A 26,359-nucleotide genomic window follows, 5' to 3' on the forward strand; every position below is an offset into this window, starting at 1 on the left:
TAGCCCTATGTTATGAGAGTATTATTGCCAAATCCAGCTATGTTTTAGTTTCTCTAAGGGGGGCGGGGGAATAGTGAGAAGGTACATTCCTGTATCGGCTGATGGTGAATTATTATAGAGGTAGGCTCGTGGGGACACTTGACAGACACTTATGTAAACTAAAGAGTTATAATGACGTCTCTGACCAAAGTGCTTAGTTGGAGTGTGCAGGGAATGGCGGAGGTCACCAAACGGCATAGTAGATTTCAGTACTTATTGAGATATCAGCCTGCCATTTGTTGTTTACAGGAAACACATATGACTAAATCAAGAGTGCAGTTGCTTCAGAAACCTTGGGTTGGCTATTCTGTACATCGGTCTTCTCCATGCATTCCAGGGGAGTTAGTGTACTGGTTAATAAAAACATTCGGTTTGAATGTCTGAGAGAACTTGTGGATTTGAAGGGCAGGTTTATATGCATTTATTGTGTGATAAATGGAGTGAGGATGATGTTGGTGGCGATTTATATCCCTCCGCCGTATACCTCAGTACCTCTGCGGATGGTGTTAAAGTTCATGCCGGAATATCCCGATATTCCAGGCTTGATTGTTGGGGACTTTAATAGTGTAGTGAATGAAGAAATGGACAGATGTAAGGTGACATCAGGAGATGTGATTTGCACAGAAACCCACTTCGGTAGATTGTTACAGGAAGTGGGACTGACGGATGTATGGAGGGAAGCTCATCCAGGGGAGAAACGATATTCTTGCTGCTCGTCCACCCATATGTCCCTCTCTTGAATAGATCTGGGACTGGCAAACTCACTTATGTACCCACTAGTATGCAGGTCCGACTACTTAACAGTACCTAGGCTAGAACACTGTCAGATCACTCACCACTGTGTGTTGAGTTGGACTTGTTGGGGGGGGGGGGGGGGGGGGCACCAGGCCTGGCCCCAGAGTATGGCAACTTAACGCCTTTTGGCTGACACTCATGGGAGAAATAGTGGATATGAAAGCTGCGATAAAGGAATACTTTGAGATTAATGCGGGCTCGGCTTCAGTCCATGCAGTATGAAAGCCTATGTGAGAGGGATCTTAATTAAATCCATCAGTAGGATTAAATCTAGATCTAGGGAAATGGATGTCCGAATGCATGCAGAAATGCAGACAGCGGAGGAAGTTTTTACTCAGGTTCCATCTATAGAGAATAGTGTTAGATTGCGAGTCGATCAGGAAGAGCTGCGATGTCATCTCTTTCAAGCAGCGGAGAGGAAACGCCTCTTTTACAAGCAGAAGTTTTTTTGAAGAGGGGGAAAAAGTGGGACACATGCTTTCTATGATATCCAAGGCACAGCAGGGAACTACTTGTATTACAGGGTTAATGGATTTGAAAGGACAGCTTAGACAGGACACTAGTGGCACTTTGGAGATCCTGGGAGGTTTTTACTAGTCTTTGTATTCCTCAAGGGACGGCTCTCCCGTGGCTATCGCGTGAGGACTACATGCTTTTGGACGCCCCCTTACAATTGGAGGAACTAGAAGAGGCTGTGAAATCAGTGGCTAATAAGGATAAGGCCCCGGGGTTGGCTGGTCTCCCAGTCGAGATATATAAGAAACTTTTGGATGCATTACTCCCTGAACTGTTAAGTGTTTAACTACTCCCTGGAGGTAGGCCGTTTGCCTGCCTCCATGCAAGAAGCGCTAATTGTGGTTCTTCCCAAACTGGAAAAGGACCCAAAACTGCCAGACTCTTATAGACCCATATTCACTGTTGTCCACAGATGTCAAGATCCTAGCAAAGGCCTTGGCTATACGCCTGTCCAAAGTTAAATTATCTGTTATTAATCCAGACCAGACTGGGTTTATGCCCCAAAAGTCCACTTCCATCAATATTTGCAGAGTATTTACTAGTTTACGGATACCAGCGGATAATGTGGGAGATAGGGCCATTTTCTCATTGGATGCAGCTAAGGCCTTTGATAGTGTGGAGTGGCAGTTTCTGTGATGCACGCTTAACCATATGGGATTTGGGCAAAGATTCATATCTTGGGTAAAAGTACTTTATTCCAGCCCAAAGGCGAGAATTAGAGCCAATGGGGGCATGTCCATGAGATTTCAATTACAACGGGGTACTCGACAGGGATGCCATCTGTCGCTGTTGTTGTTTGCACTGGCAAAAGAGCCATTGGCTGCTCCAGTGCGTAAGTCTCATGTTATACAGGGGTTTCGTTATGGTACAGTACACAATAAGGTGGCGATGTATGCAGACGACACCCTGCTGTTTCTGGGTGATACATCTACGTCCTTATTTGCTGTAATGTCGCTCATTGATAGGTTTAACAATAACTGCCACAAATCTGGCACTAATGCTTATAGACGGTCAGCCAAGATCACAAGTGATAACTGACAGGAACGTTCCATGTGTAGAGACATTTAAATATCTGGGTATTAAGATGGTTTCGATGCCGCAGCTTCTATATATTCTTCACAATGCCCCGGTCTGGCTGCCAAAGGACAGATTAATTTGAAATTTAGGGACTTGATATGGAATAAAGGACAACCTAGAATAAAACTCGAGACCTTGCAGTATTCTAAAACGGAGGGGGGCCTAGCAGTTCCCAATCCATGGGTATAAGATCTGGCTGCCCAAAGTCAGCACCTTAAAGGATGGCTAGAATTGAGGGCCACAGATATGACTAGCCAGATTCTTAGGTCTCACCTGAAAGGACAGGATTTAACTGATGCTATTGGAGGGGTTAGATGTGAGATCAGAAATTCCCATACGGCGTACAATGTATTCGGTTTGGCAAAAGATTAAACACCTGAAAGGGGTTACTGGGATCACAGAATATGCCCCAGTCTTGACCGAATTCGGTTCTCTGACAGGGTTTGACGAATCGAAGGAGAGAGGAGTGACAAGAATGGAACACCTCCTGGAGGTCGGAGTGTTTAGATCCTTCACTACCTTTCAGGAAGTTTATGGCATTCCTAGACGTTGTTTCTATCACTACCTGCAAATGCAACATGCTTACTACACTATGATCAAGAATGGTACTCTGGTGTCACAGCGAGATACCGCGTTACATTTTATAGTTTCAGGAGGAGAGGGAGGATATCCATGGTATAACAGGTTGCTGCTTGACAAATACCTAGTTACATCCACTGACCAGGATGCATAAATGGGAACAGGATGTGGGTACAATTTCGAAGGATCAATGGTCTGACATACTAGAAGTGGTACCTTTGTCCTCCTTGAGTGAAAGTGGAAAGCTCTCGCAATTATTTATTACCCATAGAGTGTACAAGACACATCGGATGGGCTTCAGATCAGATGCAAAATGTCCTCAGTGTTCTATGGAATCTGCGGGTCTGATACGCTTGCTATGGCAATGTCCGGCATATTCTGGGATGAGGTACAGATACGTATGCCACAGGATCCCAAGGTGTGCATTTTGGGTTATGTGTCAGAGCTGGGAACAGAAAATATGCTATAGGGCTATAGGTCCCATGTTATATGTGGCTAGGAAGCTGATATCTCTACATTGGATACAGGCTGACCCCCCCCCCCCCCCCAACACTCAGGGAATTTAGGTGCAAGGTTAACAACATGCTTGTATACGAAAAGGCTGTCTTCTAAAAAAGAGGATGTCCCCTCAAATATGGGAAGTTATGGGAGCTGTGGCAGGAGTTGGTGCGATATTACGGGGTAAAGGTGCAGCTGATACCGGAATGGAGGGGGTTGGTTGGGGGGGGGTCGGATAGAAGGGGGAGGAGTTAAAGGTTCAGGGGAAGGTATTACATGTCATAAATATATATGTAGGTATACATGTACATTGATATGTTGAGAATTACTTCTTGATGTAACTTTAACGTATGAGGTTTTTATTCTTTGTATTACGTATTGGAAACTAATAAAAAAAAAAAAAAAAAAGAAGTAAAACTGAAACTCTCTCTAAAGGTCCATTCACTCGTCCGTGGTGTGTTGCGGATCCGCAACACACCCGGCCAGCACCTGCTATAGAAATGCAGCTGCGGACAAGAATAGGACATGTTCTATCTTTTGCGGAGCTGCGGACGGGAAGTTTGGGGCCGAAACCCGGAAGTTCGAGGCCGCGATCCTCAAATGCAGAAGCAGAGAGCACATAGTGCGGACCCTAAGGGTGGGCAGTGGAAGTAGGACTAACGGGCTCCCTCTACAATATCGGTTGGCAATGGACACAAGTCTGGCAGGCTTTCTCTATGGTTGGGCAGAGGAGGCAGGACTGAGATAGCTCATGTGATATTCCATTTGGATCCATTCAGTCCCTATGCTTGGTACTTTTGGGGACTGTTTAGTGGGAATGTTTTGCACCCCCTAGTATAATTCTATTAGGGTATGAACATGATGTTCTTTATTTAGTAGGTCTGTCATAGACAGCATTTTTCACACATGAAAAAAGGACACAAAAAAAAAAAAAAAAAAAAAAAAAAAAAAAACACACAAAAAGAAGCTGAAAATGCATCAATTTTTCTTTACAAGAGGCCAGCTACAGATAAGAAAGCTTTACAGGATCATTTGAAATACCCAAATACCTGAGAATTCCAGTTGCATGAACGCCGCCTCTTTGGCCTGGGAGCCGTTTTTCTCCTTGTGTAGAAGTGTGATGGTGCCACCCTCCAGGTGGAAGTTCAGTTTTACAAATACGTGGTCTCTTTTTGTAAATGTATTCAGATTTGCAGCATCAGAAGTTGGATCAAAAAACTCTTCAGTTACTGGAGAAGATGAATCAAAAATAGATGTGTTGAGAAACTTGCATCTTTTCTTTATCATTCTCCCTGTTCTGAAGAGGTATTCCCACTGTACACGTCTGATAGATTCAAGTTTCATCTGAATCTGTCATCTGGATATCCCTGACCCACATACCGCATGGTCAGCCGTGAACATGACTGGCCACAGCCCCATTCATTCTGTGCAGGTGGGACCTAGGTCAGTGGTCAGCTGTGACGATCGACAGGAATGCCAGGAGTTGGATTGCCCACCGATCTGATATTGCTGACCTATCCTGAGAATAGTCATCAATATGTAAATCCTGGAGAACCTCTTGGAGTCGCTCTATTTATGAGCAGGAGAGATCAAAATAAAACAGAATGGAAGCAAGAAAATCAATTTCCCATCAGTTACTCTGTTGTCCCACAGTATCACAGTCTGTGTCTGCTGTGCTCACGGCAGAATACAGGCTGCTGCAGCAGGCAGTAAGAACTCTGCTGTCAGGTAACTGATCTGACTGCTTTATTATCAGATTAATGAGAAATAGCATAGCCATGTGAGGATTACTTTGCAATATAGACTATTAGCACAGCAGCACAAATACATATGCCCCAGTGCATATTGGGGGATGGGGGCAACTCTTGCTTCCGATTTCTCCCTCGTTACATGTAATATGGTATAAGTATAAAAAAGTGACGCTCTGCCACGCTCTCTTTCTGCACAAGGAAATGTGGCAAGGGTTATTCCATTCTTATAAAGTGATGGTGTATGGCTAGGATATGCCATCACTTTATAATCGTTCTCTGGAACTCCCACCAATCCCGAGAATAATGGGCAGCAGAGCTGTGCCCCATTCCAAGGTTACCCTTCACAGCAGCACTTCTGGCCACCTGCTTGCTGTGTCGGGAACTGCATCTGGAAGGGGGCCACATCGTGGTTCCCTGCACATCAGGTGGCTGGGCGCTGCTGTGCATTGGAAAAACAGTGAAAGGAAAGCAACAATTGTAAGAGACAAGACACATACCTAAAATATCCTCTGGATTCCAAGACTTTTGTTCCTGCTGTTGTTCCTGTGTTAACCGCTCTATATCTTCACTTGCTTCCTGAGGATTGCCATACCACCCGCCCCAGCCTGGGAACCAGGACTGGAGATACTGCAGCATCCCACTGCCCTGGTTGCCTGGGCTTGGCACTGGGGAGCCACTAGAAAAGTCCGACATAGGTTCTCGCAGACTCTGTTCGAAAATAAAGTAGTTTAGCACTCACAGTGAAACTGGAAACTGGAATAACTCAGAAAATCACTTTTTGTTAGAATAAAAGGTTCATTTCTATGTTAGAAAGATTATTCATCCTTGAATTTATACAAATTTACAGAATGTTCATAAGAAAAGTAAATATGTGCATATATGTTACACCTGTGTCTTAATATTAATGTTAAGTTATATATATATATTTTTTTTTATGACTTGTATTTGTTATACCTTATATGCACTGTAATTGAAAATGACAATAAAAAGATTTAAAGAAAAAAAAAAAAAAAGCTGGTCCCTTATTTGCGCTATTATTTTTGAAACATCTAGGTCTAGCCATGAACGACAAAAACCCACAAAGTGCTGCAGCACATGGCGAATACAGATCTCCTATCCTCTGCTGCATCACTCGCCTTTTGAAGTGACATCAAAACTAAAACTGTATGTTTGGAACTTCATGAAATGGGTTCCCATAACCGAGCAGCCGTCTGCAAACCGAAGATCACAACTCCACGTGCTCTTTGGAGAGATGACCCATATTATACATTCGGCAGTCCGATGCATGCACCTGGGTTTCGGGGATGCCCAGGGTACGCTTTCCACTTGAATGCATAGTGTGTCATATAAATTTAGTGGAGGTGGAATAATGGTATAGTACAGGCATGCTCAACCTGCAGCCCTCCAGCTGTTGCAAAACTACAACTCCCAGCATGCCTGAACAGCCTACAGCAGGGCATTGTGGGAGTTGTAGTTTTACAATCAGCTGGAGGGCCACAGGTTGAGCATGCCTGGTATAGTCCATTTCCAGGGTTTGGCCAGATCTTCCCATCTAACATCAGGGCCTGATCTCACAGAGTGGAGGTTGTTAGAGCTGCAAAGGGGGAGCAACTCCATATAAACACATATGGGGAGATTTATTGCTTTCTGCGTCGCCGGAACTGCCTGCTGGATCCGGCAATCCAGATGCAAACGGAGGCATTTGTCAGACGGATCTGGATGCGGATCTGTCTGACAAATGCATTGAAATACTGAATCTGTCTCTCCGGTTTCATCTGGAAAAACGGATCCGGTATATATATTTTTCCCACAGATTTAAATGTCTGCGCATGCACAGACCGGAAGAACGAATCCTTCAGAGCAGCAATTTTAATGTCGGATCCGGGACTAATACATTTCAATAGAAATTAATGCCCTTTCACTAGGGCGAGTATTCCACACGAATGCGATGCGCGAGTTGAACGCATTGCACCCGCACTGAATCCCGACCCATTAATTTCTATGGGACTGTTCCCATGAGCGGTGATGTTCACGCATCACTTGTGCGTTGCGTGAAAATCGCAGCATGCTCTATATTTAGCGTTTTTCACGTAACGCAGGCCCCATAGAAGTGAATAAGGTTGCGTGCAAATCAGCAAGCATCCGCAAGCAAGTGCAGATGCGGTGCGATTTTCACGCACGGTTGCTAGGAGACGATCGGGATGGAGACCCGATCATTATTATTTTCTCTTATAACATGGTTATAAGGAAAAAATAATAGCATTCTGAATACAGAATGCATAGTAAAATAGCGCTGGAGGGGTTAAAAAATAATAATAATTGAACTCACTTTAATCCACTTGATCGCGAAGCCCGGCATCTCCTTCTGTCTTGATCTTAGCTCTGTGCAGCAACAGGACCTGTGGTGACACATCACTCCAGTCATCACATGATCCATCACCATGGTAAAAGATCATGTGATGGATCATGTGATGACCGGAGTGACGTCACCACAGGTCCTGTTGCTGCACAGAGCTAAGATCAAGACAGAAGGAGATGCCGAGCTTAACGATCAAGTGGATTAAGGCGAGTCAAATTATTTTATTTTTTTAACCCCTCCAGCGCTATTGTACTATACATTCTGTATTCAGAATGCTATTATTTTCCCTTATAACCATGTTATAAGGGAAAATAATACAATCTACAGAACACCGATCCCAAGCCTGAACTTCTGTGAAGAAGTTCGGTTTGGGTACCAAACATGCACGATTTTTCTCACGCGAGTGCAAAACGCATTACAATGTTTGGCACCCGCGTGGAAAAATCGTGCGTGTTCCCACAACGCACCCGCACATTTTCCCGCAACGCCCGTCTGAAAGAGGCCTAAGAGTTGCCTGTAGATTTCTGGCTTCATTTACGCAACGAAAATGGCGGAAATGAAGACACATTTGTTGGGGTGGCTGACTACGCTTCGTTCCCCAACCTTTCAGAAAAGTGGCGAGGACAGCAATGTGGGAGATGTAACAATTTTTTTAAAAGCTGCGAGTTAAAAAGTCACTTTTCAGGTGCAAAGACAATGATAAATCTCCCCATGGAGTCCAATGAGCGCATACAGCCAGGTCCATAAATATTGGGACATCGACACAATTCTAACATTTTTGGCTCTATACACCACCACAATGGATTTGAAAATGAAACAAACTAGATGTGCTTTAACTGCAGACTGTCAGCTTTAATTTGAGGGTATTTACATCCAAATCAGGTGAACGGTGCAGGAATTACAACACTTTGCATATGTGCCTCCCACTTGTTAAGGGACCAAAAGTAATGGGACAAAATAATAATCATAAATCAAACTTTCACTTTTTAATACTGGTTTCAAATCCTTTGCAGTCAATTACAGCCTGAGGTCTGGAACGCATAGACATCACCAGACGCTGGGTTTCATCCCTGGTGATGCTCTGCCAGGCCTCTACTGCAACTGTCTTCAGTTCCTGCTTGTTTTTGGGGCATTTTCCCTTCAGTTTTGTCTTCAGCAAGTGAAATGCATGCTCAATCGGATTCAGGTCAGGTGATTGACTTGGCCATTGCATAACATTCCACTTCTTTACCATAAAAAACTCTTTGGTTGCTTTTGCAGTATGCTTTGGGTTATTGTCCATCTGCACTGTGAAGCGCCGTCCAATGAGTTCTGAAGCATTTGGCTGAATATGAGCAGATAATATTGCCTGAAACCCTTCAGAATTCATCCTGCTGCTTTTGTCAGCAGTCACATCATCAATAAATACAAGAGAACCAGTTCCATTGGCAGCCATACATGCCCACGCCATGACACTACTACCACCATGCTTCGCTGATGAGGTGGTATGCTTAGGATCATGAGCAGTTCCTTTCCTTCTCCATACTCTTCTCTTCCCATCACTCTGGTACAAGTTGATCTTGGTCTCATCTGTCCATAGGAAGTTGTTCCAGAATTGTGAAGGCTTTTTTAGATGTCGTTTGGCAAACTCTAATCTGGCCTTCCACCACTCTTCAGTCATCCACCACAGTTGTTTTCTGTGGTCTTCTGGGTCTTTTGGTGTTGCTGAGCTCACCGATGCATTCCTTCTTTTTAAGAATGTTCCAAACAGTTGTTTTGGCCACGCCTAATGTTTTAGCTCTCTCTCTGATGGGTTTGTTTTGTTTTTAAGCCTAATGTTGGCTTGCTTCACTGATAGTGACAATTCTTTGGATCTCATCTTGAGAGTTGACAGCAACAGATTCCAAATGCAAATAGCACACTTGAAATTAACTCTGGACTTTTTATCTGCTCATTGTAATTGGGATAATGAGGGAATAACACACACCTGGCCATGGAACAGCTGAGAAGCCAATTGTCCCATTACTTTTGGTCCCTTAACAAGTGGGAGGCACATATGCAAACTGTTGTAATTTCTACACTGTTCACCTGATTTGGATGTAAATACCCTCAAATTAAAGCGGACAGTCTGCAGTTAAACACATCGTGTTTGTTTCATTTCAAATCTATTGTGGTGGTGTATAGAGCCAAAAATGTTAGAACTGTGTTGATGTCACAATATTTATGGACCTGACTGTATAGCTGTGGTCAGGGCAGGTGTCCACATACTTTTGGCCACACTGTATTTTACTTCACTGTTGACATTAGCTTTGAAGTTACAGGACTAAGGCTACTTTCAGACGAACGTTTTCATTCCAGGAAATACGATCCATGTGTGAGCGCCAATTTCCAGGCTGAACGCTGCTCCTGTGAACGCAACATAAAATGATTTATGATGCTGTGAATTCCAGTCTCACCGCTGATCTACTGAACTGTTATCATGGCATAATGTGATAACAGGACAGCAGATCAGCAGTGAGACAGGAATTCACAGCATCATAAATCATTATAGGTTGCGTTCACAGGAGCTTGGCGCTCACACATGGATCGCGTTTCCCGAAATGAACACGCTCGTCTGAAAGTAGCCTAAAGCTGCACTACAAGGACAGTCTGATGATAAGAGCCCCTTTTGGATTTAAGCATTGTGCAGTGTTATGGAGATTTTGGGGGGAGCTTTCTGGCGATAAAAAGTAGCAAATTCAGGTTTTGTGACTTTTTAAATGGCATTGTGATTTATTTTTTATTTTTTTGGTAGCAACCGGCATTATTATACCGCTCTCGCCAGGTTTCCTAAAAGGGATCGTGGGCGTTAGTTCTGCTAATCGTTGAATGCATGTGACAATGTTAACACAGAAACCACATACTGCCATCTGATTCTCTCACTAGCAAAATGTCAAGCTTTAAAGGGTTTCTGTCATGAGAAATAACGTTCTGTAGCTGACTGACATTAACGATGTGCTGATGTCAGCACTACATAACAGTATGCTTTATAACTCCCTGCCTGCCGCCGTTCTCTTAAAATAAAGACTTTTAAAATATGCTAATTAGCCTCTAGGTGCTACTGGGTCATTGCTTCAGCACCTAGAGGCTCGGCCTACGCACCCTTTGGCACGCCCAGGTCCCGTTGATTGACCTTCAAGTTCTCCTCAGTGTCCCGTAAATCCCGCGCCTGCGCCGTCCCGTTTAGTATTCGGCGAGGCTTAGTGAGTGAAGGACGCGCTCCTGCTGCCGGCTTCCTCACTGCACCTGAGCTGAAGGAAGGAAGCCGGCACCAGGAGTGTGTCCTTTACTCACTGCGCTTGCGCCGAATACTAAAAGGGACGGCGCAGGCAAGGAATTTACGGGACACAGGAGAACTCGTAAGTCAATCAACTGGACCTGGGCGTCCCAAAGGATGCGTAGACCGAGCCTCTAGGTGCTGAAGCAACACCCTAATGGCACCTAGAGGCTCATTAGCATATTTTTTAAGCCTTTATTTTAAGAGAACGGCAGCAGCCAGGGAGTTATAAAGCATACTGTTATGTACTGCTGACATCAGCACATCGCTCATGTCAGTCAGCTACATAACGTTATTTCTCATGACAGAAACCCTTTAAGGTTGCTTTCACATTGCATTTAGTGGTGTGTGGCTGCCACAGGAAATGCTGTCAGTGCATACATGAAACTTATCCAAGGGCCAATGTTCACCCAACAGCGGCCGAATACATTTTCCTTTTGGCTCTATCGGGCTGGTGGACATTGGTATAGTGTAATCTGCCATTGTGTGTTTTCCTTGAGCTATAAGGTGCCAGACCAACACATGACAACATAGCACTTGGGGCAGGTGACCACTAAGCCTGATCAATGACTAGGGAAATACCAGTGCATCAGCGCTGGAGCCATAGGGTGAGTAATGTCATTTTTTATATTTTTTTCAATTTATAACATTTCCTGCAACTCATTTAAAAGGGAACTTATCAACTTGGAAATGCTGTGGGCAGCATGTTCGAGAACAGAGAGATACTGTAGCCGTCAGTCAGTAACTAGAACTGACTACTGGACTCCTAAGCAGAAAACAAGCAGGGATTAAAATTAATATGTTTACCCAGAAAGTTACCCAGAATCTTATTTCTAGAAAGATATACAGGTCCTTCTAAAAAAAATGGCATATTGTGATAAAGTTCATTATTTTCTGTAATGTACTGATAAACATTAGACTTTCATATATTTTAGAGTCATTACACACAACTGAAGTAGTTCAAGCCTTTTATTGTTCTAATATTGATGATTTTGGCATACAGCTCATGAAAACCCAAATTTCCTATCTAAAAAAATTAGCATATCATGAAAAGGTTCTCTAAACGAGCTATTAACCTAATCATCTGAATCAACTAATTAACTCTAAACACCTGCAAAAGATTCCTGAGGCTTTTAAAAACTCCCAGCCTGGTTCATTACTCAAAACCGCAATCATGGGTAAGACTGCCGACCTGACTGCTCTCCAGAAGGCCATCATTGACACCCTCAAGCAAGAGGGTAAGACACAGAAAGAAATTTCTGAACGAATAGGCTGTTCCCAGAGTGCTGTATCAAGGCACCTCAGTGGGAAGTCTGTGGGAAGGAAAAAGTGTGGCAGAAAACACTGCACAACGAGAAGAGGTGACCGGACCCTGAGGAAGATTGTGGAGAAGGACCGATTCCAGACCTTGGGGGACCTGCGGAAGCAGTGGACTGAGTCTGGAGTAGAAACATCCAGAGCCACCGTGTACAGGCGTGTGCAGGAAATGGGCTACAGGTGCCGCATTCCCCAGGTCAAGCCACTTTTGAACCAGAAACAGCGGCAGAAGCGCCTGACCTGGGCTACAGAGAAGCAGCACTGGACTGTTGCTCAGTGGTCCAAAGTACTTTTTTCGGATGAAAGCAAATTTTGCATGTCATTCGGAAATCAAGGTGCCAGAGTCTGGAGGAAGACTGGGGAGAGGGAAATGCCAAAATGCCTGAAGTCCAGTGTCAAGTACCCACAGTCAGTGATGGTCTGGGGTGCCATGTCAGCTGCTGGTGTTGGTCCACTGTGTTTTATCAAGGGCAGGGTCAATGCAGCTAGCTATCAGGAGATTTTGGAGCACTTCATGCTTCCATCTGCTGAAAAGCTTTACGGAGATGAAGATTTCATTTTTCAGCACGACCTGGCACCTGCTCACAGTGCCAAAACCACTGGTAAATGGTTTACTGACCATGGTATTACTGTGCTGAATTGGCCTGCCAACTCTCCTGACCTGAACCCCATAGAAAATCTGTGGGATATTGGGAAGAGAAAGTTGAGAGACGCAAGACCCAACACTCTGGATGAGCTTAAGGCCGCTATCGAAGCATCCTGGGCCTCCATAACACCTCAGCAGTGCCACAGGCTGATTGCCTCCATGCCACGCCGCATTGAAGCAGTCATTTCTGCAAAAAGATTCCCGACCAAGTATTGAGGGCAGAACTGAACATAATTATTTGAAGGGTGACTTTTTTTGTATTAAAAACACTTTTCTTTTATTGGTCGGATGAAATATGCTAATTTTTGAGATAGGAATTTGGGGTTTTCATGAGCTGTATGCCAAAATCATCAATATTAAAACAATAAAAGGCTTGAACTACTTCAGTTGGTGTGTAATGAATCTAAAATATATGAAAGTCTAATGTTTATCAGTACATTACAGAAAATAATGAACTGTATCACAATATGCTAATTTTTTTAGAAGGACCTATATATCAACATGCTCATCTCCTTCTGCTCTATAACATGCGGCTGACAGCTCACACTATAATTACAATATGACACTTTCCCTTTAACACCTTAACTACCCAGCCATTTTTCACCTTAAAGACCTGGCAATTTTTTCAGCAAATCTGACATGTTGGACTATATGGTGTACCGGTAATAATTTTTCAGCACTTTTACTTATCCAGGTCATTCTGAGATTGTTTTTCTCACACATAATAGTGGTAAATTTGAGTAAATATGTTTCACCTTTATTTATAAAAAAAATTCAAGATTTACTGAAAAATTAGCAATTTTCTAACTTTACATTTCTCTGCTTTTACATAGAAACATAGAACATAGAAACATAGAATGTGTCGGCAGATAAGAACCATTTGGCCCATCTAGTCTGCCCAATATACTAAATACTATGGATAGCCCCTGGCCCTATCTTATATGAAGGATGGCCTTATGCCTATCCCATGCATGCTTAAACTCCTTCACTGTATTTGCAGCTACCACTTCTGCAGGAAGGCTATTCCATGCATCCACTACTCTCTCAGTAAAGTAATACTTCCTTATATTACTTTTAAACCTTTGCCCCTCTAATTTAAAAGACTTAAGACCTCATAAAAATAGTTCTGATTTAACATTTCTCTTTATGTTGGCATCATTTTGAAAATGTCATTATATTTTTTTAAACGTTAGAAGGCTTTGAATTTTACAACGAATTTTAAAAATGTTCAAGAAAATTTCCAAAACCCACTTTTTAACACCTTAAGGACCAGGCCATTTTTTGCAAATCTGACCAGTGTCACTTTAAGTGCTGATAACTTTAAAACGCTTTGACTTATCCAGGCCATTCTGAGATTGTTTTTTCGTTGTTTTTTCGTCACATATTGTACTTCATGACACTGGTAAAATGAAGTTAAAAAAAAATCATTTTTATTTATAAAAAAAATACAAAATTTACCAAAAATTTGGAAAAAATTGCATATTTCTAAGTTTCAATTTCTCTACTTCTATAATACATAGTAATACCTCCAAAAATAGTTATTACTTTACATTCCCCATATGTCTACTTCATGTTTGGATAATTTTGGGAATGATATTTTATTTTTTGGGGATGTTACAAGGCTTAGAAGTTTGAAATTTTTCAGAAATTTTCAAAAACCCAATTTTTAGGGACCAGTTCAGGTCTGAAGTCACTTTGCGAGGCTTGCATAATAGAAACCACCCAAAAATGACCCCATTCTATAAACTACACCCCTCAAAATATTCAAAACAGATTTTACAAACTCTGTTAACCCTTTAGGTGTTCCACAAGAGTTGTTGGCAAATGGAGATGAAATTTCAGAATTTACATTTTTTGGCAAATTTTCCATTTTAATCAATTTTTCCCAGTAACAAAGCAAAAGTTAACAGCCAAACAAAACTCAATATTTATGGCCCTGATTCTGTAGTTTACAGAAACACCCCATATGTGGTCGTAAACTACTGTAAGGGCACACGGCAGGGCTCAGAAGGAAAGGAATGCCATACCGTTTTTGGAAGGCAGATTTGGCTGGACTGTTTTTTTTTACACCATGTCCCATTTGAAGCCCCCCTGATGAACCCCTAGAGTAGAAACTCCCAAAAAGTGGCCCCATTTTAGAAACTACGGGATAGGGTGGCAGTATTGCTGGTACTAGTTTAGGGTACATATGATTTTTGGTTGCTCTATATTACAGAGGCAACGTTTTTATTTTTTGTTATTTACAACATTCATCTGACAGGTTAGATCATGTGATATTTTTATAGACTAGGTTGTCACGGATGCGGCAATACCTAATATGTATACTTTTTATTATTTATGAAGGTTTTACACAATGATTTCATTTTTGAAGCAAAAAAAAAAATCATGTTTTAGTGTTTCCATAGTCTGAGAGCCATAATTTTTTCAGTTTTTTGGCGATTACCTTGGGTAGAATATGATTTTTGCGGGATGAGATGACGGTTTTATTGGCACTTTTTTGGGGTGCGTGTGACTTTTTGGTCGCTTGCTATTACACTTTTTGTGATGTAAGGTGACAAAAAATGGTTTATTTAGCACAGTTTATATTTTACATTTTTTACGGTGTTCATCTGAGAGGTTAGGTCATGTGATATTTTTATAGAGTCAGTCGATACGAACGCGGCGATACCAAATATGTATACTTTTTTAATTTTATGCAAGTCTTACACAATAACAGCTTTTTTCAAACAAAAAAATGATGTTTTAGTGTCTCCATATTCTGAGCCATAGTTATTTTTTGGGCGATTGTCTCAGGTAGGGGCTCATTTTTTGCGGGATGAGGCGACGGTTAGATTGGTACTATTTTGGTGGGAAAACGCCATTTTGATCGCTTGGTGGTGTACTTTTTGTGATGTAAGGTGACAAAAAAATTGTTTATTTAGCACAGTTTTTATTTTTTTACAGTGTTCATCTGAGGGGTTAGGTCATGTGATATGTTGATCCAGGGGGCTGGATCTCACAGGCTCTTCACCGTAAGGCAGCGCAGATGCCTCAGGAAGGCATCGCGCTGCCTTTCATGCCATCGGGTCCCCCCCCACAGCCCCATGGGGACCCGATGGCAACGCCACCGCACTATAGAAAGCCGCAAACCGCAGGTCTGAATTGACCTGCGGTTTGCGGCGATCGCCGACACGGGGAAGTCACGGGACCCCCCCGCGCATTTAGCCGAGGTGCCTGCTCAATGATTTGAGCAGGCACCTTGTTCCGATCACCGCCCGCCGGGCGGCGGTGATCGGAACAACACATGACGTAACGGTATGTCATGTGTCCTTAAAGGGGTTGGCCACTCTTTAAATACTCTCCACTACAGTGTGGCAGGCAGGGAAAAAATTAAGTCCCTAATATACTTCATTAAGCACATCTGCCTGCTTCTCTTTCAGTTATAAGCCACGCCCCCTTAGTCCTGCTCTAACTTGCAGCCGAGTTCGTCCATGGCTGCACGCTACAAGGAGGAGCTTGAGAGGAAGCTCGTCCATGCGCATGTGCAGTCTGCTCCTGTCAGTGGTTGGGTCCCTGCTGCCCGCTCCAACTGTGACAGGAATCAGCTGCTTGTTCCCTCTCTACAGACAACTGATTCCTGTCAGAAGCTGGCTATGATAAAAAACCTTCCGAGTCCCTACTGCAGAAGCTACTTAGTCAATCCCCATTCCCCCCTGCACTATCACCACACAGCCGACCCGCTAAGCTACGCCCACCGGTTCCGTTAGGCCACGCCCCCTGCAACCAACAGGAAAAGCAGGACATCTAGCCAGGAACTATGATATATATATATATATATATATACACATATATACATACACTGTATATTCCTGCGTATAAGACTACTTTTTAACACATGAAAATCTTCTCAAAAGTCGGGGGTCGTCTTATACGCCGGGTATGGCGGGCGCTGCAGTGCCGGGACGCCCGAATTATCAACAGAGAGAGCCCGGGCTATTGCCTAGTATCCCCAGCAGCTGAGAACTGCGATGTAACCCACGGCATATGCCCCCCCTGCGCTGTACCTTGTATGCCTCCCCCCTGCTCTGTACCTTGTATGCTCCTTGTACCGCCATCCTCCCGGCCACTCGCATCTCGCTCCTACGCATGTGCGAGATTTCATGCGGCGAGCGTGGATACACGGGATCCTCACGGCCGCTCGCATCTCGCTCCTGCGCATGTGCGAGATCTCCGTGCGGCGTATCTAAGTGCCGCGCATATGTGCATATGTGAATGTGAATATGAAGAATAACATAACAAAAACATGTTCAGGGTATAGGTGGCACATGTTTAGGGTCTGGGAGGCAGGGAGGGAGGACAAGGAAGGTGGTGGGATGCAGGGATGGTGGTGATACCATGGGATGGCGGTGGTACCTAGGGATGGTGGTGGGATGCAGGGATGGCAGTGGTACCCAGGGATGGTGGTGGGATTCAGGGATGGCAGAGGTACCCAGGGATAATAGTGGGATGCAGTAATGTACTGCTGTGTGTTGAAAAAGGGGTAGTCTTATACGGCGAGTATATCCCAAACTCTATATTTTCAGTGTAAAAGTTGGGGGTCGTCTTATACGCCCAGTCATCTTATACGCCGGCATATACGGTACATACATACATACATCTTTACCTTGGAGTGCTGACTGCTTTTTGGAACATATAAATATATATACACAAACATCGCGTCCACATGGGTAAATAATCTTTTTTCTATTTTCATCTAATGAGAGTGCTGTTGTTTTGCTTATATATATATATATATATATATATATATATATGTACAGTACAGACCAAAGGTTTGGACACACCTTTTCATTCAAAGAGTACTATGAATTAACACATGTGGAATTATATACATAACAAAAAAGTGTGAAACAACTGAAAATATGTCATATTGTAGGTTCTTCAAAGTAGCCACCTTTTGCTTTGATTACTGCCTTGCACACTCTTGGCATTCTCTTGATGAGCTTCAAGAGGTAGTCACCTGAAATGGTCTTCCAACAGTCTTGAAGGAGTTCCCAGAGATGCTTAGCACTTGTTGGCCCTTTTGCCTTCACTCTGCGGTCCAGCTCACCCCAAACCATCTCGATTGGGTTCAGGTCCGGTGACTGTGGAGGCCAGGTCATCTGGCGCAGCACCCCATTACTCTCCTTCATGGTCAAATAGCCCTTACACAGCCTGGAGGTGTGTTTGGGGTCATTGTCCTGTTGAAAAAGAAATGATGGTCCAACTAAACGCAAACCGGATGGAATAGCATGCCGCTGCAAGATGCTGTGGTAGCCATGCTGGTTCAGTATGCCTTCAATTTTGAATAAATCCCCAACAGTGTCACCAGCAAAGCACCCCCACACCATCACACCTCCTCCTCCATGCTTCACGGTGGGAACCAGGCATGTAGAGTCCATCCGTTCACCTTTTCTGCGTCGCACAAAGACACGGTGGTTGGAACCAAAGATCTCAAATTTGAACTTATCAGACCAAAGCACAGATTTCCAGTGGTCTAATGTCCATTCCTTGTGTTCTTTAGCCCAAACAAGTCTCTTCTGCTTGTTGCCTGTCCTTAGCAGTGGTTTCCTAGCAGATATTCTACCATGAAGGCCTGATTCACACAGTCTCCTCTTAACAGTTGTTCTAGAGATGTGTCTGCTGCTAGAACTGTGTGGCATTGACCTGGTCTCTAATCTGAGCTGCTGTTAACCTGCGATTTCTGAGGCTGGTGACTCGGATGAACTTTTCCTCCGCAGCAGAGGTGACTCTTGGTCTTCCTTTCCTGGGGCGGTCCACATGTGAGCCAGTTTCTTTGTAGCGCTTGATGGTTTTTGTGACTGCACTTGGGGACACTTTTAAAGTTTTCCCAATTTTTCTGACTGACCTTCATTTCTTAAAGGAATGATGGCCACTCGTTTTTCTTTACTTAGCTGCTTTTTTCTTGCCATAATACAAATTCTAAAAACAGTCTATTCAGTAGGACTATCAGCTGTGCATCCACCTGACTTCTCCACAACGCAACTGATGGTCCCAACCCCATTTATAAGGCAAGAAATCCCACTTATTAAACCTGACAGGGCACACCTGTGAAGTGAAAACCATTTCAGGTGACTACCTCTTGAAGCTCAACAAGAGAATGCCAAGAGTGTGCAAAGCAGTAATCAAAGCAAAAGGTGGCTACTTTGAAGAACCTAGAATATGACATATTTTCAGTTGTTCCATACTTTTTTGTTATGTATATAATTCCACATGTGTTAATTCATTGTTTTGTTGCCTTCAGTGTGAATCTACAATTTTCATAGTCATGAAAATAAAGAAAACTCTTTGAATGAGAAGGTGTGTCCAAACTTTTGGTCAGTACCATATATATACATATATATATACACATACATATACACACACAATATATTCTAACTATATATTTTTTCATTTTCAATTTTATATCTTTAATATTTAGACAAGCAGAAGGACCCGTCTTTGCACGGGTATATTTAATCTATTTCATTTAATGTTTGTGTGTTCTGGTAAAAGATATCGACAGTATCCCCCATAACAGTGACCTCTATAGCACCCTGCCCTTTTAACAGTGAACTCCACAGTCCCCCACCCCATAACACTGACCCCCCTACAGTGCCCCTCCACTTTAAAATGGTACCTCCACAGCAGCCTATCCCCTTAACTTTGACCTTCATAGCAGCCCGCCCCTTTAACAGTGACTTTTACAGCACCCCACTCCCTTGACAGTGACCTCTTCAGGGGCCCGCCGCCCCCTTAACAGTGACCTCACAGTACCCCGCTGCCTTAACAGTGACCTCACAGTACTCCGCTGCCTTAACAGTGACCTCACAGTACCCTGCTGCCTTAACAGTGACCTCACAGTACCCTGCTGCCTTTACAGTGACCTCACAGCACCCTGCTGCATTAACATTGACCTCACAGCACCCTGCTGCCTCAACAGTGACCTCCACAGCAGTTGCCTTTTTAATAGTGGCCCCTGCCCCCTTAACAGTGACCTCCACAGTGTTCGCCCCTTTAACAATGACCCCCACAGTGGCCACAGCGATCATCAGAGGGGACAGCTGTTGTCACTGTGTGCAGTGGCGTTGCTAGGGATGGTGTCACCCGGTGCAGTAGAAAATGGTGTCACCCCCCAAGCCCCCCCCTAGTAGTTATTAACCCCTTTTAGCAGTCCCTTGCTGGGACTGCTGAAAGGGGTTAATTATAACTACTGTGGGAGCAAAAGAGGGAATTAATAGCTACACTGAAGAGGGGACTGAAAGGGGTTAATAAATACTGTTAAGGAGGGACTGCTGAAAGAGATTAATAACTACTGTGAAGGGGCTTCACAGTAGTTATTAATCCCTTTCAGCAGCCCCCTCTTCATAGTTATTTCCCCCTTTCAGCAGTCCCCCTTCACAGTAGTTATTAACCCCAGCAGTCCCCCCTTCACTGAAGGGGGACTGCTGAGTTTAATAAATACTGTGAAGACTGCTGAAAGGGGTTAATAACTACTGTGAAGGTCCTTCACAGTAGTTATTAACCCCTTTTTCAGCAGTCCCCCATTCACAGTATTTATTAACCCCTTTCAGTCCCCTTTTCAGTGTAGTTAATTATTCCCCCCTTTGCTCCCACAGTAGTTATAATTAACCCCTTTCAGCAGCGCCAGCCCAGTAGCCATTCACATACGGTCTTTCCCCTCTTTCAAGTTTAACAATCACAGCAGACTTGTTCCTTGACCTTCCCCCCTTTCAGTTTTAGCAATAAATTCATTCCCTCCCCTAGTCCCTGGCCCGGCCACAGCAACAGCACAGTCTTGGCCAGCTAGTACAATGAGCGAGTCGACTACTACCAGTACCTGTGCATTCGGCACTCGGCAGCGCTCCTCCGCCTGAGCGCTCTGCGCTTTTGAAGACTGGTGTCACCCAGTGCGGCTGGTGTCACCCGGTGCGGCCCGCACCCCCCTCGCAACGCCACTGACTGTGTGTTTACTCACAGTGACAGTTTAACTGCAGAACGAGAATGCTCGTCCTAGTGCCTGAAGTACCTGCAAGTTAGGACGAGCATTCTTGTCCAAGGTCCTGAACGTGTTATCAACTTCCTTTTAATCAGAAAGAATATAGACACGTCATCAGCAGCTTCTAACCTCTGCCAGCTCATGTTGCTTTTTCAATCTGTCATGTACTTGCTGTCTCAAGATTGACAATTCTTCAAAAGACTGTTCTTCTTCGATCCGATCCAACTCAGCCTAAAATAAAATCAGATTCCATGTATATTAACTGGAAAGCAGAGGGTGTCACTGACATTAGTGGATTATTTTGGTAACAGATTGTGTATGGGGTTTTATGTTACAAGGACCTCTATGAGAAGACCGGGGGTCCTGTATCCTCTATTCATCCATTATATGCAGCCATAAGCAGGAAATGATCAAAGGAGGGGTGGCTGTGTTTGCAAGCAGCCATCTCCACGGTACCCTGCTCTTTCAGGAACTCTCACAGAATTCAATGGAGAAAGCTGCAAGCAAGTGTGGACAACTATCGGGTAGAACCGTGTGCACGTGTGTCCGGGGGTTCTGGAGGTGTGATAAAACAGTTTAACTTTTGTTTCCCAAATATTTTTTACAACAAGCTAGCTGACATGGTGCAATTAGTTTCTCCACAATGGAGAAGGTAACAATGCCCACCTCATGCTCAGCAGATAACTGGATCCCCTGCAGACGATTATAATGCTTCTCACAATAGAAAACCGCATCCTGAGCTCGATGGAGCAAGAACTCCAGGCGTAAGCGCTGCCTCTGCTTCTGGATCTCAGACAAGTTTGCATTTAATGCAAAAAGCCACCATTCCCTACAACTGTAAGAAAAATGATCACAGGTTCATATCAGATAATACACAGAGCGTATCTCTTATGTCGAATCTCAGATGGTTGGCGGAAGAGGATTGTGGCTTCTGTTATTAACAGAGATAACGACACAGATGTGAACAGAGCCTAAATGCGGTATTACACCAGCCGATAGTTGGGCAGATTATTGCTGACAAGTGTTCGTAGCAATGCTCTTTAGCGATTATCTGCTTGTGTAATACTGCCGACGATTACCCGATGAAAAAGCAAATGCTTGTTCATTGGGTAATCACAATCTTGCTGCATGTTTAAAAATCATTGCTTGCCAGTGGCAGATCGTTCTGTATAATCACAATCTGCTGCCGTCAAACAATGAGTCAGTATTGGGACGAGTGATGGCATTAGCGTCTGCACAATGCTTACTTTTTTAATACTGGAACTTTTGGTCGCCATTTTCTGTACTTCATCTGTCGTTCTTTTCTATCAAAGTCGTCAACAAATTCCACAATTTGCTGATATTGTGCCTAGATTACAAAACAAAATATTGAACAATATTGCAATCCTGCTTCCAACCATACTTACTCATAATAATTACAAATTGGGACGCTCACTCATCCTAGGAATGCAGGGGCTGCTGCAGTCCTTTCACTGCGCATCCGGGTGACCCAGTGTGCCGATGTTCAGGGAAAGACTGTGAAGGGGCTGCAGCACTAAATCCGCCCTAATTCCTTTTTTCTCAGGATCATTGAGAGCCCCAGAACACGGGCGTCCAAAAATAGTCAATATGGCTGGAATACCCCATGAATTAAAAACTTCCAAACAAAGGGATCACTAATAAACACAGTGCTCATTCTGAACCTACAGGCGCCCATTAACATTAGAGGGAAAATGGCTGAACCTGCTGATTTTGACAGGGCTCGACCACCATTTAATATAAATCCGGTGTCCTGACTTTTCCATGACAGCAGATGTCAGGGGATTGAAGGATTGGCTTGTTGGATTCCAATATGCCCAATGGTTTTGTCCTCACAGAATTAAATTGCCACCAGAGAAGTCTGGCAGTGGCTTATTCCCCTCTACCCACTAAAAGCATATGTATACATGGTCAAGCTTAGCATTAAGTTGTAGGGGAGTTGGGAGACTAAAGGCGCATTTAGATGCTGCGAGGAGCAGCTGATCGTCACAATCGCCTCCACAGTATGAAAACGACCAATAGCTGCTGCTGTCACTCGTCCCCATACAAAATTATTGTTCCTGGGGAGCAGAGTGCTGTTTAGACAGCATGATCTGCTGCTCAAGAACAATGATTGAGGTGTCCGCACCTCAGATAATTTCACCCAATGAACAAGTGTTTTGTTCGTTCATGGGGTGTTCTGAGGCACCTTTAGACAGGCAAATTATAGTAAATGAGCATCCGTAACAGATATCTAAGCTTTCCGCTTAACGGATATCTCAAGTTTACAGGAACCTTATGACTCCACAACAGATCTACTCAAACTACAATACACTAGCCAAAATCTTAAAAGGGGCCTGTCAGCAGATACTCAGTTGTTTCTTATTTGCTTTGTATACAGGGTATTATGATCTGTATACAAAGAAAATTTGAATTGAGCGTAATAGGCGCATGAGCATTACATGCCTGGGGATGAAAATCTATTAGTTATGCTCAATGCCAGATAGGGCTGCAGCTATCGACTATTTTTTTAAATCGAGTATTATACAGATTAATCCAATGATTAATCGAGTACTCTAATAACAATCTCCAGTGTAATCATCTGCCCCTCCCATGCCATCAGCTGCCCCCCCCCCCCCCGTGCCATCAGCAGACCCCCCAGTTCTATCAGCTGCCCCCCCCCCCCCAGTGCCACCAGCTTCCAATCCAGTGCCATCAGCTGCCCCATCAGTGCCATCAGTAAGATAAAAACCTAGGGATAATGAGTGTTTATAATGTCAGAGATCAGGAGTCCGTCTGCTACTGGTCTGATGGAAAAAATGGATTTTTGTACTTACCGTAAAATCCTTTTCTCGTTGGAAGCATTTGGGGACACAGCACCATGGGTATATGCCCAGCTGCCACTAGGAGGCTGACACTAGATAAGAAAAGTGTTGGCTCCACCCAGATGGGCTATACCCGCTACTCTGGTCCGAAAGCAGTAGAAACATCAAAAACCCAGACAAACAGTGAAGCCAACATGTCCTAAACGAGAAAGTGGACCATTATCAAAGGGTCCCGGGAAATCCGGAAAACCTGAATGAAGAAAAAAACAAGGGTGGGATCCGTTTCCCCCAATGCATCCAACGAGAAAAGGACTTTACGGTAAGTACAATAATACATTTTTCTCGTTAATGGCATTGGGGGACACAGCACCATGGGACGAACCAAAGCAGTCCCCGAGGTTGGAAAAAACAGCCAATAGAAGAACCTAGCGCACAGCCGCTTGCAGAACCTTGTGACCCAAACCGGCATCAGCAGAGGCCAAGGAATGAATATGGTAAAATCTGGACAAGGTGTGAACTGAGGCCCAGGTGGCGGCCTTGCAGACCTGGGATGCAGAGGCTAAATGCCGGACCGCCCATGATGCCCCGACAGCCCTAGTGGAGTGAGTGGTCATCCAAAAGGGGGGCTCACGACCCTTCGCCACATAGGCTTTCTTTACAGCCGACCTAATCCAACGAGAGATGGTAGCTTTGGAGGCTTGTAAAGCCAAACCGTGCAGAGGATAGCCACCGAGTTAGCAGCCACCCTACCAGAGCAACGTGACGATTCCAGGGAAGCATCACAAAGGTAACTGGAGGCCTGGAGAAGTTTCGTCCTTACCTGAGCAGAATCCGTGGGTTTGATCCATACCATAAAAACCTTGACCACCCAAGATGCGGCAAATGCGGGCGGATAACGGAACCTGCTGCAACGTATACAGACTTGGACAAGGAGTCCATCTTCTTGTCCAATGGATCAGACAAGAACGCTGTGTTGGCCAAAGGTAGGGTGGTGGCCTTAGCAAGTCGGGCCACCTGTGGATCTACCTGAGAAGGGACAGAACACATAGTAATGGACTCCTCGGAAAAGGGAAAGAGGACGTCCGAACCCTTGGCGGGCTGAAGCTGCCTATCCGGGTGACACCACTCCTTGGCCAGGAGTGCGTCCAGATCTGCATGGTTAGGGAAAACCAAAGTGGGGCGCCTGGAACGGCGGAATGATACGGACTCCTGAGCCGAGGAGGAGGGGTCTTCCTGCGCGTGGAGAGCGTCCCTAACTGCCCTGATGAGATTCTGCATGGCCGCAGACAGGGCAGTGCTCTGCTCTGATCCGGAATCAGAGTTAGAGGAGTCCACCGAGGCGGCAGAAGTTGCGGCAGGGGAGAATCGTTGCCAGCCTCAGACCTGTCCTGGGAATGACCCAAGAATGCCGAGGAGGAGCGGGACATGGTTGTGACAACCCGAGGTCTTTTGCGGGACCTAGTGTCAGAATCAACAAAGAAGGAGTGGTCAGGGCGTCCTGAGAGGTTCTGGGGGCAAGGCACTGCACACAAATGGGCTCAGGCTGACCGCATGTATAATACGACGACCCCGCGGCTGGGCTGGGAGTCTTCTCTGGAAGAGGACATTAGGGCTGAGTGAGAGCCTGAAAAAAAAGAAAAGCAGCCAGCCAGAGGCTGTCCTATCGGACACCAGGTGCTGTGTCCCCAAAGGGGTGCTGCAGCAGTCGCAGGAGAGTGCCAGAAAGGTTGCAGGAGATTGGAGAGCGTCCCTCAGAAGTGCTGACAAAATGGAGGTCCCAGAGGAAGAACTAGCTAGAAGAAGGCAAACTCCACGCTAAACTGGGATAGGAGGGGAAGGAGTCCCCTCCCAGGAGCCGAGAGAAGCAGGGAGAGGCCAAGAAAAAAGCCTGGTAAGGAAGGGCAGGGGACGAGAAGGATGCGACCTAGGCTAGGTAAAAGCCGGGGCCTCGATTAATGGAGCGGTCGGGATAGGAGCGCCGTCGGCGGGAAGGAACCACGGGATACCGGGGGCCCTCCAGAAGGAAAAGAACAGAACAGGTGAGGGGGACTCCTGAGGAGAAGCGACGCCTAGGAAGGGAAAAACCGGGCGAAACGGAGCCCCAGGGGCCCGAGGACAGGGCAGGGAAGATGGGGCCCAGTCCCGAGGCCGGGGACTAAAGTAAAGGAAGGCCAGGGCCAGGGAGAGTCATAGGTGGTTGGAGGCCCAGCTAACCAAAAGGGCCGGTGTTGTGGACTCCGGAAAGAGGGGGGCCCCCTCACAAGGTGAAAAATCCCCCCCCCCCGGGTTAAGTTAACAGTGCAGGGTCAGAAACTAGGAACTTATGGATTGCAGGCAAACACTTTAACCTGGGGAACCACAGGCCATGCTAGAAGCAGGGGGAAAACAAGGGGAAAAGGGGGACCTCACAGGCCCCCCGATATGTGGTGCTCCCACCCTCTGGGAAAAGAGGGGAACTAATGGGACAGGGACGCAGGGAGAATACTCACCGTCCGACGTCTTCAGGCAGCGCAGGGTCACCCCTTTGGCAAACTCGCACATATGTGGGATTATCGACATGCGGCTGCGGATGCAGTAATAGGGGACTGGGTGACTGGCGAGGTACTGAGATCACGTGCCCGCAGGGCGTGCAACTAAAGTGGATATCCATG

At 44.9% G+C, this 26,359-nt stretch overlaps 1 protein-coding gene across 1 annotated transcript in view; it reads right to left on the reverse strand.

Annotated features, from left to right (window-relative positions):
- The window catches only part of VPS13D (vacuolar protein sorting 13 homolog D), a 302,704-nt gene that overhangs the window by 245,762 nt on the left and 30,583 nt on the right, over positions 1 to 26,359 (reverse strand). Inside the window, 5 exon segments of the mRNA XM_044282181.1 lie at positions 4,554 to 4,733; positions 5,753 to 5,963; positions 21,016 to 21,117; positions 21,553 to 21,721; positions 22,134 to 22,234. Coding sequence (XP_044138116.1) covers positions 4,554 to 4,733; positions 5,753 to 5,963; positions 21,016 to 21,117; positions 21,553 to 21,721; positions 22,134 to 22,234 — 763 coding nt within the window.

The sequence above is a fragment of the Bufo gargarizans genome, chromosome 2 (genome assembly GCF_014858855.1).
Source record: "Bufo gargarizans isolate SCDJY-AF-19 chromosome 2, ASM1485885v1, whole genome shotgun sequence".
NCBI lineage: Eukaryota > Metazoa > Chordata > Amphibia > Anura > Bufonidae > Bufo > Bufo gargarizans.